The 17,791-nt window shown below is 40.7% G+C and overlaps 1 protein-coding gene across 3 annotated transcripts in view; it reads right to left on the bottom strand.

Moving 5' to 3' along the window:
* IQSEC3 (IQ motif and Sec7 domain 3) overlaps window positions 1-17,791 on the bottom strand; it is a 152,554-nt gene that overhangs the window by 35,830 nt on the left and 98,933 nt on the right. For 2 of the 3 annotated variants that reach the window (XM_027857357.1, XM_027857358.1), the window contains exons 1-2: window positions 16,604-17,703; window positions 11,857-12,018 (exon numbers count right to left, since the gene is read on the bottom strand). In XM_027857357.1, coding sequence (XP_027713158.1) covers window positions 11,857-12,018; window positions 16,604-17,703 — 1,262 coding nt within the window. Of the gene's footprint in view, window positions 1-11,856; window positions 12,019-16,603; window positions 17,710-17,791 lie in introns of those variants that run through there. The other variant, XM_027857356.1, reaches the window with a different exon arrangement.

Raw genomic sequence — 17,791 nt, 5'->3', positions numbered from 1 at the left:
AAACAATTTAATCCAAATATTACATAAATGGTATGCAAAAATGATAAAGGAAGGTCTCCCACCAAACTCCTCTATACTTATATCCATACAGATATGATCTTGAATCCTACCTTAACTAAGGAGGGACAGAGCAGAGAAAATAAACTATAGACGAAATATCCCTAATTAATATTAGTACAAAAATATTAAATAAAATATTAGCAAAGAGGCTTCAACTACATATTAAAAGAACAGTTAATACTATGAAGAATTTATACCTAGAATGCAGAGTTGACCCTATATAAGGAAAACTATAAAAATAACAGACCATATTAAAACAACAAAAAGCAAAAACTCACATGATCATATCAATTGATGTAGAAAAAGCCTTTGGTAAATTGCAACATCCATTTTAAAAAATATTGAAAAGCAAAGGAATGAATAGACCTTCCTTTAATGTGCTAAACAGTAGCTTTTTAAAACCTAGCGACAGCATTATATGTACTAGAGAAATGCTAGAGGCCTTTCCAATATGATCAGGCAAAAAACCAAGAATGTCTATTATCACTATTATTTGATGTTATACTAGGAATGATAGTGATAGCAATAATATAAGAAAAATGGAGGGAATAAACATAGGCAAATAGGAAACAAAAGTATTGATTTTTGCAGATGATGCGAAGGTCTGTTTAAATAACCCTAAAGATGTAACTACAAATTCACTGAAGTAATCAATAATTTCAGCCAAGTGGTAGAATATAAAGTAAGCCCTCAAAAATCATCAGCTTTTCTGTATGCTACCAACAAAACCCCAGCAGGAAGAGACAGAAAGAGAAATTTCATTCAATAATTACAGAATATATAAAATATTTGAGAGTCTACCTACCAAGACACAGATAGGAAGTATAATGATATAATTACTCTTTACAGAAATACATACCTACATAATTGGAGAAATATTAAAGCTTATGATTAGTCTGTCTCAACATAATAAAAATGACAATAAATCTAAACTTTTTCAATGCCAAGAACAATCAAACCACCAAAGGATTATTTTAGAGAGCTAGGAAAAATAATACTAAAATTCATCTGGGGGAAAAAATGTCAAGAAACTCAAGGGAAGCATTTTTTTTTTAAGTAGAAAGGAAGGGTACCTGGTAGTAGCAGATCTCTATACTACAAAGAAGTAATCATTAAAACTATCAAGAATTGAAAAGTTGGTCAGTGGAATATATTAGGTATGCAAGACACAAAAATGAATGAACATAGTGGTAGCATAGTGTTCATAGTGTTCAGGACTCTAGATAATAATTATTGGGAAAACTGGAAAGCACTCCAGCAGAAATTAGGTTTAGACCAATATCTCACATCATATACCACAATACACTCCAAATGGATTATATGTATGTATGTATGTATGTATGTATATGTGTGTGTGTGTATATATATATATATATGGATATGGATAGGGAGAAGAATTCTTGACTAAGCAAGGAATAGAAAGGATCGTAGAGGACAAAATGGTTCGTTTTGATTACACAAAACTGAAAAGCTGGGTAAATATAATCAATAAAGTTAAAATTAGGAGAGAAACAACTGGGGGAAAATAATTGCAGGAAATTTCTTTGATAAAGGTTTAATATTCAAGATATATGGGGAACTGATCCAAACGCATAAGACTAAGAGCCACTCCTCAATAAATAAATGATCAAAGGATATTAACAGACAGTTCTCAAGGGAAAAAATCCAAGATATTAATAACCACATGAAAAAATGCCCCAAACTACAAATAACAAGTAAATGAGAATTGAAACAACTTCAGTTCTACCATGTAAACATCAGATTGATGAAGTAGCCAAAAATAAAAATTAGTTGTTGGAGAGGATGTGGCTGAAGAAGTCCAATAATACAATGTTGATGGAGCTCTGAAAATGGGCAAGCCATTTGGAATTATTTGGAATTATATCCCCAAAGTCACTAAACTGTGAATTTGTCCCAGCAATACCATTCCTGGGCTTATACCCCAATTAGATTAGATTATGAGCTCCCCAAGGGCCGTGATTATTTGGGGGCTTGGTTTTTTTTTTTTTGTATCCTAGTGCTTAGCACAGTGCCTAGCACAGAGTAGGTGCTTAATAAATGTTTATTGACTGATTGATTGACTAAGAGATCAAAGACAAAGGAAAATGACACATATGCAAAAACAAAATATTTATAGCAAGCACTTCTATGGTAGCAAAGAACTGTAAAATAAGGGTTTACTCATCAATTGGGAAGGATTGAGCAGTTTGTGAAACTTGAATATGATGTTATTGTGTCATAAGAAATTACAAAAAGAATTAATTCAGATAAATACAGGAAGATTGTGTAAACTGATGCAGAGTGGGGTGAGAACTAGAACAATTTATAGCTTGATTTCTTCAGGACCGTACTCCAGTGGTTATGCCTCCTCCTTACTGGCTCCTTTTCACTTGCTTATTAATATGTTCAAGTCAATCTAAAATAGCCTTCTATCATTTCTACCACATCCAGTCATCATTTCATCCCTCTCTTCATCACTGCCAAACATCTTGCAAAAGATGACTACATTTGATGATTATTTCCTTACCACATAGCCTCACCCCAACACTTTGCAATATGGTTTCTGACCCTATCACTCTACTGAAATTCTCTCAAAGGTTACCTAATTGCCAAATCTAATTATCTTTATCAGTCCTCATCCTTTCTGCAACATTTGATTGCCCACTCTAATCCTACCTCTCCCATTTACTACCTATGAGACTTTGGATAAGACATTTCACTTCCCTGGGCTTCAGTTTCCTCACCCACACAATGAGGGGGCTGGACTAGATGCTCTCTGCTGTCTATACCATCTCTACATCTATGAACCTATGAATTTTCCTGGCCAGAAACTGTCTAACTCATCCCTTCCCTTTGGCAAGTAAATTCCTCTAAAATAAACTATGACTATCCATATGGCAAATAAAGCAGGATATGCACAAAATATTTTTTCCTTCAATGAAAAGACTAGAATTTTCCATCGTCTTAGGTTTGACAGATAGCCTGTCTTCAGCTGCGAAAGTCCCCAAAGAAGAACAAATCTGTTACACTCTGGTCAACACATTTCCATGGAAATGAAATAGTGAAATGTGATGGAAACTTCACACTTGAAATAATGTGTCGTATTTTACAAAGGAGGCATTGGGCGTCTTTGGGGTTGGGGGTGGGGAATGAAACCATCAGGGTACATTCCTATGTCAGTTCATCAAGACAAGAAGCTGTCCTTGATGCCTTTTCATGGAAATGATAGCTACCCTCCATGCGTATATAATTTGGACATGAAAAAATAACACAGATTGGAGAGAGAATGTTCAGAGGCCTAGAAGCTCCCTCCAACTGCTGGCCTTCAAATGTACTGAACCGAAAATTTCAGAAGGGAAATAGAGCAGAGCCAAATTTCCTAGCTCTTTATTTCTAAGTAAAAGCAATACATACGCAACAATCAAGATAACAACAATGCCTGTCTAATCTAGTCCATTCACCTCCACCCTAGCTATAGCTGGTCCCATCTCTACTCCCTAGGATCAAGATGGAAGATCAGAATGGCCCAAGGGCTTTTTTCAGGAAGCACATCCTGAACCCTTTCTTAAACCATAGCCTCCAGTGTGGAAATAATTCACTGAATGAGAGCTGAGAAACACAAAGATTCATTTCTCCAAAACTTGGGAGAGGGGGGAGAATGGTGGGATCACAGTATCATAAATTTAAAGCTGGAAAGAATTTTGGAGATCATCGAGTCTATTTAGCAGATAAGGAAATTAAGGCTTGCAAAGGTTACCCAGTGACAGAATTGGGACTTGAGCCCAGGTCCTCTGACATCAAATTCAGTGCTTCCTCCCATACGGAAATTTTCCATGGCCAATATTGTAGGTGACAACATGGTTGTTGTATACTTTCACGGAATTTGGAACACTGCTTCTTCTTTGGTAAAAATCCCTTCAGATGTTAAGGCAGAAGATTGGAAAAAACCTATTGGGCTTCAAAACATCCCCTTCCCTCCTTTCTTACTAAAGTAGTGGTTAAATCTACTCTTCATTTTGCCTTTTGCATAGAGAGGCGAGATGATAATGAAGATAAGAATATATGTGGTAGAGGGGAAAGAGCTCCACATTTAAAGCCAGAAGTTCTGGGTGCAAATTCCAGATCTGCCATTAACTAGCTTGGATACAATGTTTGACAAATTCCCTCAGCTCTGCAGGCAGTTTCATCGTCTGTAAATCCAGCTCCAAATCCTATGATACTGACAATAATTTCAGTTGTCAGGAGGGTTGCTGAAGAAGCCAGGGTCTGTGCCCTCTATGGTTTTATAGACTAATGTCCCCTTTTGGGAGAGAGTGGTCTAAAATAAAGGCGAGGCGGAGGGGGAGGAGGTGGCCGTTTACATATTCTATCCCACAAAAAAACCCAGCAGCCTCTCTCTGCCAGTTTATCTCATTATCAGTCCTATTCAGAAATGGTTTTTAAAAGATTATGTTGGTGGCCCAGTGGCTGTGTCCTGGGATGGGATGATTTATTTCCTTTTATTCGGGAAAAGGTTTTGCAGAGAGTGGATACGACTCACTGAATGTCATCAGGCAGGGGAGGGGAAGCTGAGTGGAATCCCAATGAATCCCTCTGGAGAGAGGCAAACAGGACATGGGAGAAGCAGCTGTTGTCAAGGGGAAGGGTTATAGGGAGGGGGAAGGAAGTCAGATCTTGGAAGATTCCATGGCAGCCAAGGGAAGCAGGTGTGGGGCAGAGGACCCAGGTGTCCCAATTCTCAGCTCAGCATGCTTCCCACCACCTCCTTATCCCTTTGTTAGGTAACTACATCGTCATCAACAAGTATTCATTAAGTAGCTATTTGTATATGAAAAGACTCTCACAGGCTTGGTTCCTGCCTTTTCACTGCCTCTAGCTTGTAGCATTCCACAGTTTTCAAACCATAGGGACACCTGAGACTTAATAAGTGGTCACCTGGCTGCTATTATCAGTCTCCAAATGGTGAGGAGGGGGTTCCCATACAGAACTGCCTGAAAGTGCCCAGGAGCTTTCTCCCTTTCAATTTGATTCAGTGGAATTGTTTATTAAATAATTTATGAAATATCTACCTTATGCAGAGCATTGTACTAGGTGATGGAGAAGATATAAAGTTGATATATGACACAGCTGGGCAGCTAGGTAGTGCAGTGGATAGAGTACTGGGATTGGAATCGGGAAGACTCATCTTCATGAGTTCAAATCTGGCTTCAGACACTTCCTAGCTGTGTGCAAATACCTTAACCCTGTTTGCCTCAGTTCCCCATCTATAAAAGGAGCTGAAGAAAGAAATGGCAAACCACTCCAGTTTCCTTGCCAAGAAAACCCCAAATTATGACACAGCCCCTGCCCTCTGGGTGGTAACAAACTAGTTTGGGGATGAGACACATACAGAGAATACTATCATACATAATACACAATAACAGAATCCAAGATCTAAAGTTAGAAGGGACCTTAGAGGTCATTAAGTCCAACCTACTCATTTCACAGTTGAGGAAACTGAGGCAGGCAGAGATTAAATGACTTGCCCAAAGGTCACAGAGCTAATAAGTGTTTGAGGTAGGATTTAAACCGAGGACTTCTAGAGTTCAAGTCCAATGATCTATCCACAAAACCATGTGCATTAGAAAGCGTTAGAGAAAGTGTTGTATGACATCTGAGGAGCAAAGGGTCATTACCAATTTGGGAAGGCTTCCATCACCATCCACCCCATTAGACCCTTCTCCCTTCTTGCTTGATATCTGTATCATAGGCACCTTACTCTTAAAAGTCAACAGGTTTGAAAATGTGATGACTAGCTCCAGAAGTGCTTCATGGCAGGATAACAGGGTGCAAACATACTTGATATCCCTGGCCTAGTCCAAATATAGATGTTTAGTGCTCCCCAAATGTCTGGGGAAAATCTTCTGGGGTGGGGGAGAAGCGCTGCAGTACATTTAAGTGAATGAAAAATTCATAGATTCTCAGAGCCAGAAAGAAACTCAGAAATCATTTACTGCAACCCTTTCATTTTACAGTTGAGGAAACTAGGCTCTACAAATGTGAAATGACTTCTTCATGGTCACTGGAAAATGTGATTGCTTAGCTACTGTCAGTGATCTTTGAAAAAGGCACAACTACAGGACTGGAGACTGTCAAATGTTGTCACAATTTTCAAAAAGGGAAAGAATCTGCAGACTATAGACCAAAAAACTTGATTGCAATTCCTGACAAAATTCTTAGATGCATATATTAGAAGAATAGTTAGTGGACATCCAGAAATGGATGTGGTGCTATCACGGCTTCTTTAGAAACAGGTCATGTTAAATAGATCCGACTTCCTATTTTGACAGTGTTTCTAGACTAGCAAATGAAGGATATAGTTAAAGATATAGATGATGTATAGAATTTAGCTATATGTGTGTGTGTGTGTGGGGGTATATATACATATATATGCACATACATATGTAGTTCAGAAGGATATAGTTGAAGATGCAGTTTATATATACTTTGCAAAGCATTTGACAGATTATCTTGAATTGTCTTTGCATACAAGATGGAGAGCTATGACCTAGATCAGTGTAATCAAACTCAAATAGAAACAGAGACCACCAATCTGTACATAAGAATCCCTTCAGGCTGCATATTGACTTGGTTTTTAAAATGTGGTGTTGACTAGGTTTTATTATATTTTTATTTATTTTGTTAAATATTTCCCAACTACATTTTAATCTGATTCCAGTAGCACTCCAGAGTGTTGTGGGCCACATTGGATCTTGGGGTAGGGGTGGGCTGTTTGACACCTCTGGTCTAGATGGTTGGAAATTTAAGTGGTTTTGACAGTGGCTGACTGACTAGACCCAAAGTTTAGTCATTAAACATTTGATGTCAACTTGGAGTCACTAGTGGAGTATCTCAGGGATCTGTTGTTCAACAATTTGGGTAGCAATATAAATGAAGACATAGAAGACATTTCATATCAAATTGTCTACATATGACACAAAGTTAGAAAGGATAGTGAATGCATTGGATGACAATCAGGATCCAAAAAATCTGAACAGAATAGAATGAGCCACATCTAATGAGGTATAATTTTACAGAGAGGGATGAAAAATCCTATACTTGGGATAAACAAACAAAAACAGCTGCACAAGTACAGAGTCGGGGAGGTCTAGCTATGTAGTAATTCATCTAAAAAAGATCTCAAGGTTTTAATGGACTGCCAGCTCAGTGTGAACCCACAATGCAATATGGCAGTCCCCAAAGCTAATGCATTAAGAGAAAACTAGACTCCAGAATGAAGGATCATAGAATTATTATACTATGTGCTAGTCTGGCCATATCAGAGGTATTTTATTCACTTCTGGGTTCTACCCTTATAAGACAACATTGGCAAACTAGAGAGTGTCTAAAAGAGAGTAACCAAGATGGGGATACTCAAAACCATTGTCATATGAAAACAAATTGAAGGAACTGAGGAGATTTCATTTAAAGAAAAGAAGCATTAGCAGGGAAATGATGGTTGTCTTAAAATATATGAAGAACTGTTAGGTGTAAGGGGAATGAGACCTCCTATGCTTGACTGTAGAGGACAAAACAAGGAACGAGAGATGGCAGTTGTAGAAAAGAAGACTTAATTTTCACATAAAGAGAACCCTCCTAATAATCAAAGCCAGCTATTAGTGGAATGGACTGCCTTGGGAAGAAGTGAGTTTGCCGTCAGTGGAGACCATAGGATCATAGATTTAAAGCTAGAAGAAACATACTTCTTGTTGAGTCATTTCAGTCTTGTCTGACTCTTTGTGACCCAGTTTGGGGTTTTCTTGGCAAAGATATCAGAGTGGTTAGCCATTTCCTTCTCTAGCTTATTTTACATATGAGGAAACTAAGGCAAACAGGGTTAAGTGACTTGTCCAGGGTCACACAGCTAGTAAGTACCTGAGGCCAGATTTGAACTGAGGAAGATGAGTCTCAGGAAGAAGAAACATTACAACCTCTATAGTCAAAATCTTTTATCTTTTATTTGAAAGATAAGGAAATTGAGGCTCAGAGTGACTTGCCCAAGGTCATATAGGTAGTAAGAGGCAAAGCCAATATTTGAATTCAGATCCTCTAGCTCCAAATGGAATGTTTTCATCCAGTATGGCTGGACTAGAGAGGTTATGAGGGGAAAATAACATGAAATAAGGCTAGAAAGATAGGTGGGAGCCAGATTGAGGAGCCCTTAAACTCCAAACTAAGTAGTTTATAGACTTTTGAAGAGGAGAACAACATGTTTAGACCAGTAGTTTAAAAAGATGATTTTGACAGCGAAGTGGAAGATAGATTGGGGAATGGAGAAACTGAGAGCTAGGAAAGCTACTCATGAAGGTATCACGAAGGTATCATGAAGGTAGCTTTGATATGAGGGCAGGTAGGTGGTGCAATGGATAGAGTGCCAGGCCTGGAGTCAGGAAGACTCATCTTCCTGATTTCAAATCTGCCCTCAGATACTTACTAGCTGTATGACCTTGGGCAAGTCACTTAACTCTGTTTGCCTCAGTTTCTTCCCTCATCTGTAAAATGAGCTGGAGAAAGAAATGGCAAACCACTACAGTATCTTGGCCAAGAAAACCACAAATGGGATCAAAAGAGTCAGATAGGACTGAAACAACTGACAACAACAGTCAGCAAAGTCCAGTAGCAGGACAAAAGTTAAGATGAATGGTGAATGCCCACAACTTAATATGAGGAGATGAGAGTCTGAATTAGGGTGTTGGCTTTGTGAGTGGAGAGAAGGGAATTGATGAAAGATACTGTAGAGGTAGACTTGACAAGTCTTGGCAACTGATGCTATATGAAGGGTGAAGGAAAGGAAAGAGCCAGGGAGGACTCCAGGGTTATTAACCTAGATCACTGGGAGGATGATGGTGCCCTCAGCAGAAACAGGGAAATTTGGAGGTAGGGCAGATGAAGGAGAAAAGTTAATGAGTCTATTTTGTATATGTTGAGTTTGAGGATGCTTACAAGCTATCCAGGGAGAGATATCCAGAAGGCTATGGAGCATGACTGGAATAATGGAGTTAAGGAGTGGCTAATTTCTTCCATCAGGGGTATTTTCAGGGGATTCCTGCTGAGGTCTGGAGTGGGGGAGATTTCTAACTCTGAGATTCTGTGATTTTGTGAAGTAGCAAAGCTCTACTAAGAACGTGAGTTTCCCCAAAACCTGGTACTCTTCTCATGACACTGCTCTACCTCTTTGAGGTATGAGAATTCTAAAAGAGGGGCTCTGATACAGGAATTTGACTCCCCACTCCAACCTTTTCTGGCTCTCTGGCTGGCCCCTTGCCATGGCTGTACAACAGCCTACCTTCACCAGCAGAAGACTTAGGCTGAGATGAAGTTAGCTGTCTGAGTCTCTAGCCCATACAAACAGCCGCCCAAGGAGGCAATTAGTTTTCATTATGCTACTCAGTAGGATTAAGGCTGGAGGAAAAAACATTAAAAACCAAAACATGTGTTCCACCAAGCACCAAATCAGTATGTAATGGGTATGTTAGAAAAGTAGGATTTAAGCCATTTGGGATATGATTTAAAAAAAAAAGAAAAAGAAAAACATACAGAAAAAAAAGAAACCCAAACCCAAGAGAGATAGACAGTCTAAGGAACACAGTGGGGCATGGAGGGTGGGAGTGGCAACATGCTAAATAGGTAAAGAACTGAGGAGAAGACAAGCATAACTGTCAAAGGCAAGGGTAAATGGGACAGAAATAGACCAAGAGACCACAAAGATGTCATATTAGGGAAGAGAAAGAAAGGAAAAAAAGGTTGGAGAGTGATACATTTTATTACCTATTCCTCCTGGGTTTTCCTCTCAGGAGAATGAAAGGAGAGAAAAATAGAAGAAAGGAAGAAGACAGAAAGGAACAAGAGGGAAATAAAAGGTTAGAGAATAAGGGGGGAAAGAGGAAGTTTGTAATCATTTAATGCCTTTTTTAATGTCCCCATAGCACTTTCTATAGAGCTCCACACTGTGAAAGCTTTCAATAAATGCCATGGACTGAAGAAAAAGAGAATTAATGGGAGAAGAAGAAAGGAGGGAGAAAAAGAAACACAAGGTACTTCTCTGTCTGGTCTTCCCCAAGACACTCAGTGTTTTATAGATAAAGCATCATAGGGCATTTCAATAGAGATTGGTGCCAGATAGAGAAATGGAAATCTAAAAAGATGTACCAGGCAGGGCATGATGAGAATATAAAAGATATGAATTCTTCCAAAGACCATTAGGAAAATGGTCCTGCTAACTTCTGGCTAGACTTAGTGTGACCTAGAGAAGAAAGAGCCTGAAAGAATGGCAAAGAGGTGACTCATGAAAAAACCAGAAGAGAGTGAAGACCAGACATAATTTGGAAGAACTAAGAAAGGTCTCCGTGGACAGATTACATCCGATTCTCTCCTTACCTTAACCTGAGATTGCCCCTAATATTTCAGCTCCACTCAGCCTATTGGGAGTGGCTCCTCTAACCACCAGATTCTCTAGAGTTAGTATGGACTTCCAGTCTGGCTGTCTGAGATTAGATTCGAAGATGAATATTTACAATGTCTCCATTCTTCCAAACTTTCTTCCACTGCACTCCACCAGAAAGGGAGAGTGTGTGTTTGATAAATACCACAGTATTCTAAATCCTATTATTCATTCCAATGGTCATCAGAGGGGAGCACTGGACCCTCAGGCATTATTATTATTTTTTAAAAAATTTGACTTTGGAATGTATTTTATGACATTCTTTGTAGTTGGAAGATTTAACACCATTGGATTAGAGCTAGAAAGGACTTCAAAGGTCATCTAGTCCTCATTTTTCTCCATTATGCTTTGCTTTGGCTGACATAAAAATCAGTTTTTATGTTCTGACTCAAAACTGACTGATGGTGAGCTGAAGGGTAGCTAGAAGGCAAGGAATAAAGAATCTACTCATGAAGAATTGAAAACTGTTTATAAGAAACCTTGGTATGTAAGAGTCCCTATTCCCCGCCAAAGTCCTTTCCCGTATGTCCATAAACTGAAGAGTTAGAAGGGAGCTTGGACATCTTTTAGTCTTACCCACTTGCTTTTTACAGATAAAAAAGGTGAGACCAAGAAAGGTGGAAGTGACTTGCCTAGGGCATGTAAAGTGAAGTCAGCCCTCCTAACTCTTTCCACTGTATTATTCAGCCTCCTTTTCTTTTGTTTCATGTCAGAGGTGAAAACTTTGATGCCTCTAACTTTAAGTCTATGATCCTATCATTTTATCCTTAGGGGTTGGTGGAGCAGAGTGTTTATTATCCTCTCCATTTTACACAAAGAGAAATTGAATGACAGAGTTGCCTAAGGCTATTTAGGTATCTAGGAACTGGGCTTTTAGGAAGTTAAAAAAAAATTAAAAAGCTCTAAGATTCTCATTCTGGATTGTCTGCCCATAGCATCTTCTTTCCTGACATGGTACTACTACTGAGGTATTCCCATGTTTGACCTCAGTTTCATGAAGATCATAGGATCATAAACCGAATCTAGTTCAATTCCCTCATATCACAGATGAGGAAACTGAGGCCCAGAGAGTTTAAGTGTCTTATTCAAGGTCATACAGGTCTTAAACAGCAAAACTAGAATTATAGAACAGGTACTTTGACCTAAATTCCCCACTGTTTCCACTGTCTCTGTCTGTGGAAAAGGAGAAAGGGAGGGTAGAAAGAAACCAGAGAGAGGAAGGGAACAAGGAAAAGGAAGTGATTGAGGAGAACAGAGGAGAGCAACAACAGAGGTGCTGAGCTGTCTAATGAGGGGTAATGAAGTAAGTCACTCACTCTAGCACATCCCGGTTGAACTGCTTCTTGCTGTTTCCCAGGAATTCTCCAATCATTTGTCTGCTAAGTCCCTTTCGCTGCAGGAGGAAATGAGCCACACCGATGGGAGTGTCGGGGATGAAGCCTCGGGAGATCAGGAACTGGATGCCCTTGTCTGGGTTTCTGGAAATAGAGAAGGGGATCAGGGGAACAGTAAGCTAGAGTGTTACCTGTCCTCCACCTATCTTCAGTCCTTTCCAAATCCAACAAGCTCTCTCCTATCTGATCTCAGAGGACATTCTGTCCAACTCCTATCAAAACAAGAACTTCCTCTACTTCCAGTCTCTCTGAATGTAGTCCATGATCACGTTAGCTTTTGTGACTATAAACTTAATATATTAGATTTGACCCAATGTTCTAATCTGTAAAGTTATCTTTGGAACTGATAGACATTCGATGTGTTAAGCTATCCATTTTAGCTCCATGTCACCTGCAAACCTTGCCATCAATGTACTGACTTTAGTCAGGTAATTGACAACAATACTAAACAGCACAATGTCAAAGACAGGTCCCTAGGGTACTGTCCCAGAGATCTTCTTCCAAGTTGAAATGGAACCTATACTATTGTCTGGATCTCATCCAGGAGTATGCCAGTAAATGTTTAACAATCAGCTTTCCAGAAAAAAGTGCCCCTGACATATTTTTAAGTTTAATGTACATTGTTAACATTTTCTCCACTACTTTTTAAAGTCTAGGCAATCTATAAAACAATAAACCAAGCCCTAACATGTAGTGGCATTTGCCAATTTCCTATGTAAATGCTCAAACTGAAATTTTAACAATTAGCTCTTGAAAGCTGGTTCCACTCCTGTACTCATTTCTCCATCTTGTCCACAAAAATAGCATCAGCGATTACTTCAAAAGTTTACTAAAATCAAAGAAAGTGATAATCCATAGTATTTCCCTAACCTACCCAAAATCACAGAATTTAAGAGTTGGAAAGGAAAAAATCTAGCAACCCTGTCTAAAAAAGGAAATGAGGTTAGTGTGGCAGGATTTAGCATGCCAGTTATTAATGCAATGCCTTGTATATGGCTGGTGCTTAATAAATGCATGATAATTGATGACTTGTTCTTGATGAAGTTATGCTTTGTGATCATTACCTCTTTTTATGGATGTTCCCTAACATCCCATTAAGAATACATTGGAGAATTTGTAGGGAATTAAAGTTAAGCTTATTAGTCTGTAGTTTGCAGACTCTACTTGCTTACCACCCCCCCTCCTTTTTTTCAAGTTAGGTAACATTTGGCCTTCTGCACCTCTCCTATTCTCCAGTCTTTCAAAGATCACTAACAGCGGTGATCCCAGCTCAACAATCCCATCTGCCAGTTCTTTTAGTACTCTAGGATGAAATTCTTCTGGCCCTGGTGACCCCACCGCCACCCCCACCCTTTCCCATTCATAGCCAGGGCCCCCTTCTGGTTACTACAAACTCCCCTTCAATATTCAGAGCCCATTCTTCATTACCCCAACCATCTCTGACTACCAGCTTCTTCCTCTTGTTTTACTATCTCTGAGAAAACTTGATATTCTATACCTCTCCTCCCTCTCTCACCTAACTCCTCAAACACCATTCCTCCCACCAAAAAACCTTCTCTTTAAGATACATTTCTCTTTCAGCCAAACTGTAAGGCCATATATGCTGGAGTAGGAATTGAGGAAAGGGGATTCCAACTCCACTAAGAGAGGCAACGAAGTGGAGCTGCCAGGCTAGGGACAGGCATAAGGCTTCTTGAGTTTGACTCCCAATGATTCAGTGAAGCATGCTACTCAGTTCCAGATAGAGAGATGATGGATTCAAATTGCAGAATGAGATATATTTTCAGACACAGTTAGATTTGGGAATTTGTTTTGCTTGACTATGAATATTTGTTACAAAATGTTTGTGGAGAAAGGAATAGGGTAAGAGCTAGAGATGGGGTTACCTCCTCTTGCTAACTCGCTTTGAAACCAATCTCTGCTCCCCTTTCTGGACTTCAGTATTTTAATTTGGAAACAGAAATGGAAAAAACGTATGGGTCATCTCCCTGTCTCTCTTCCCACAAAGCAATCAGAAAACCTGTACAACGTTCCAGAAACTGGGCAGGTTTCTAAAAGGATCTTCCTTCTTCCTCAGCACTTCTGACCAGCACCCCCTCCCTCCTCTCTCAACTTCTATCTCTCCTGATCCTATATCTCAATAGGCAATTACCTCCTCAGCTATTCCTAGGACTTGTAATAAGGGGAAACTGGGAGAGAGGGTAGTTTGGTAGAGAGAGAAGGTAGCCCAGCAGGGAAAATAAGGTAAGAGGAGGAGGTAGTCATCTACCTTGGCTACTTTGACTTCTACCATCTAACCCTTTAAGACCTACTTCAATCCCTTTATATTGAAGATGAGGAAACTGAGGTCCTGTTAGAAAGTTGTCCAAAATCAGGCTTCTATCATTCTGTGTGGGAGAAGCAGAGAGAAGAGAAATATGTGTGAGGCTGGGCCCAGGATTAGCACAGGTGTCTGATTTTGTGTATAAGAGGAGATATCTGGCCACAGAGTTTTATGTTTCAATGAAAAGGGGGTTTTATTTTGTTTTGTTTTTTAAAAGAAGCACAAGCAAAATAACTTGTCAGATTAAGAATGGTCTGGCCTCTTCAGTAAACTCCAGGGACTCACTACGACTTCCAGGATAAAATATAAAATCCTCTCTTTGGCATTTAAAGCCCATCGTAACCTGGTCTTCTCCTATGTTTCCCTTTATGATCCCCCTAATTGATCTGTTTGCTATTCCTCCCACCTGGTACCCTGTCTCTTGGCACACACAAGTTGTCCTGAAATGCACTCCTTCTTTACTTCTGCTTCTCAGTTTTCTTCATCATTTTCATGCTATTTTACCCCATTAGAAATTAAGCTCCTTGAGTGCAGTCTCTGTTTTTGCCTTTGTTATATCCCCAGTGCTTAGCACGGTGCTTGTACATAGTAGTGCTTAATAAGTGCTTGCTGATAGACTCAACTTTCCTCTGGGTTCCAGTTCCACTTTTAAAATATACATATAAATGTTTTGTGGATGCTTAAAAAACACCAAAACATTGCTATCATTTCATTCTCTCTCCCTGCCCACTCCCCTCCCCACCCTTCCAAATAATTCTCTTATAAAAAGAAGTAATTAATACAAATCAACACATTTGTCATGCCTGACAATGGAAAGCCAAGTGATTTACCACCTCTTTGAAAGTGAAGCTTTCTGATTAGCTAAATGCATGCATTATGGTGGCTGTCCACTCTAGCATGTTCCCGGCCAGGGAATAGATTTGTGCACATTTGTTCCCCTATGTCCCCCCCCATTCCCGTTCTCTTCCACTCATGTTCTTCCATTTCCTCACCCCCACACCTTAGTCCATTTCTCACTCCTTTCTTGTATTCCTCCTCACCAACACACATCCTGTACGTCATCTTACTCATCCTGTCTCTCCTTTCTATGCCAAATGTCTCACCTCACTTTTCTCTCTTTTCCCCCCATTTAAAAAATTCAGAACTTAACAACTACCAGATAAAAGTACTTCCATATACATGGTAGAACAGAAAGAAAAGTTTATACATGAAACTATGAATCTCTATTACATGCAAGTAGTTTTTCTTTAAAATATATATTAAAATTCAACATATTACTTTCAAAACTATCCTACTTATCTGTGATTCCTTGGCCTTCCTTCTTTTCTCTTCTATACATTTAGAAAATATATTTCTATGACCCTCTTTTCTTTCTTTTTTGTTTTTGTTAAACCAACCCCTACCTCCTTCCCAATTCCCCTCTCCTGCATTGAGAAAAAAAGAAAATAAAAAAAAATCAAAACCTTTGTAACAAATCTGCAGATTCAATCAAAACAAATTCTGTAAAATTTCTTTACAAAAATTTTTTTTTCCTGCAACTTGAGTGTATCATACCTTTATCTAAAGTGGGTAGCATGGGGACAGCTAGGTGGCACAGTGGATGGAGCACCGGCCCTCAAGTCAGGAGGACCTGAGTTCAAATCTGGCCTCAGACCAAACACTTGACACTTACTAGCTGTGTGACCCTGGGCAAGTCACTTAACCCCAATTGCCAAAAAAACAAACAAAAAAAATAAAGTGGGTAGCATGCTTCATCGTTAGTCACTTGTAATCATTTTCACCCCCTTTCCCCCATCTCCATCTCTCTTCTAGCACTTCCATCTCGCTTCCTCTACTATCTCATCTTCCTATTCTTCCCTCTCAAATAATTATGAACTTTTAAAGCTAGAAGGAGCTATAGCATCATAAGGAAACAGAGGTCCTATATAAGTGAAGGGACTGGTCCATCATCACACAGTTTGCCTGTGCCAGAACTTGAACTCAGTTCTTTGATTTCTAGTGTAGTGTCCTTTCCACTATACCTTGCTTTCTTTCCCTATATCTTTATTTTTCAGGCAATTGGGGTTAAATGACTTGCCCAGGGTCACACAGCTAGTAAGTGTCAAGTGTTTGGTCTGAGGCCGGATTTGAATTCAAGTCCTCCTGACCTGAGGGCTGTTGCTCTATTCACCGCGCCACCTAGCTGCCCCTCCCCATATCTTCTTTCTTCTCCTTTGTACTCTATGCTCCTAGCCCTCACTCCTACTTACTTCCCCTGCCCCAATCTAAGCTGGGGAGGAAAAGTCCAGGGGCTAGGCAGGTCCTGGCAAGGGGGCAAGGAAGAAGGCAGAGGGCCCCACGACTCACATGTTGAAGAGGTTGAGGCCGATGCGGTAGAGCCTCTTTCGAAGGGTGTCAGTGGAGAGTGTGGGGGATTTGCAGCTGGCTGGGTTCTCACAATGGTATCTGGGCAGACTCAGTATCATAGCCTGCAGGGCCTCCTTTGAGGCTGACACCTCTGAGCTTGACTTGGCAGATTTTGTAGAGGTGCTGCTGCTGCTCAGTTGCTCTGAGTTGTCACCAGTCTCCATCTCCCCCCCTTTGATCGACCTCCCTACCTCCTCTTCTTCCTCCTCTTCCTCACCCATCACCCCCTCAGCTGCCTGCCCATTTGTATTTATGTCCCTGCCAGCCCCAACTTCGGTCCATGTATGACCAGCGGTTGAAGCAGATGAAGTCACAACAGGGGAGGCCAAAGCCTGGGCTCCCCCTGCCTCCTCTGCCTCTGCTTTGCTTGCTGCTGGGACCAGTCCAACCTGAGTCTCTTGTCCTCCCAGGCAGTTGGCCACGGAAACAGCTGTGGAGGAGGAGACAGAGATGTTCTTACTGGCAATCTGCACTGTGACATCCCGGAAAGCCATCATGAGGGTGCTTCTGCTTTTGGGCAGCCCAGCCCCTGACCCACTGCTCTCTTCCTCCTCCTCCAGGCTCAGTTCTGCGGCTTCCTCCTCCTTCAGTTCTGTCTCCAGACCCGGGGGCCCCATCCCTCCAGCACGGAAGGTCTCGTGGATCTCGTAGGAGCCCCCTTCCTGGAGGGAGCACATAGTCTTGAGACTCCAGGTGCTGAGAGCATCATCTATGGACTTAGCCAGGGATTGGACTTGCTCCGTGAAGGAGTCCTCAAGCTCCGTGAGTGTGCCTGTGATGGTGGCCGGCAGGGATGGAGAGCGGACCAGGGGCAGCCCCATCAGCCCGTAGCCCTCCATCAGAGCCTTCTCTGCTGCAAAAGTCTCTGGATTGGGGACCCGCACTTTGCGCAGGGAGATACGCCGAGGGAGTCGGCTCTCAAGCAGCGAGTTGCGTATCTTCTCGAAGTTCTTGCTAAGCTGATATTGGCGGAAGGCTGTCTGAATGGTGCAAGCTGCTCGCCGGGACACCAAGTGGCCTCCGTATTTGTGTTCTAGCATTTCAATCTGCAACACAACACAAAAGAGAAAGAAAGTGGTTGGTGTGGCCTGGTCAGATGTGGGGACCCAGAGAAGTACCTACCCCCTG

Source organism: Vombatus ursinus, unplaced genomic scaffold (genome assembly GCF_900497805.2).
Source record: "Vombatus ursinus unplaced genomic scaffold, bare-nosed wombat genome assembly UNPS02012082.1, whole genome shotgun sequence".
In the NCBI taxonomy this organism is placed as follows: Eukaryota; Metazoa; Chordata; class Mammalia; order Diprotodontia; family Vombatidae; genus Vombatus; species Vombatus ursinus.
This window is presented reverse-complemented; position numbering and strand designations above follow the sequence as displayed.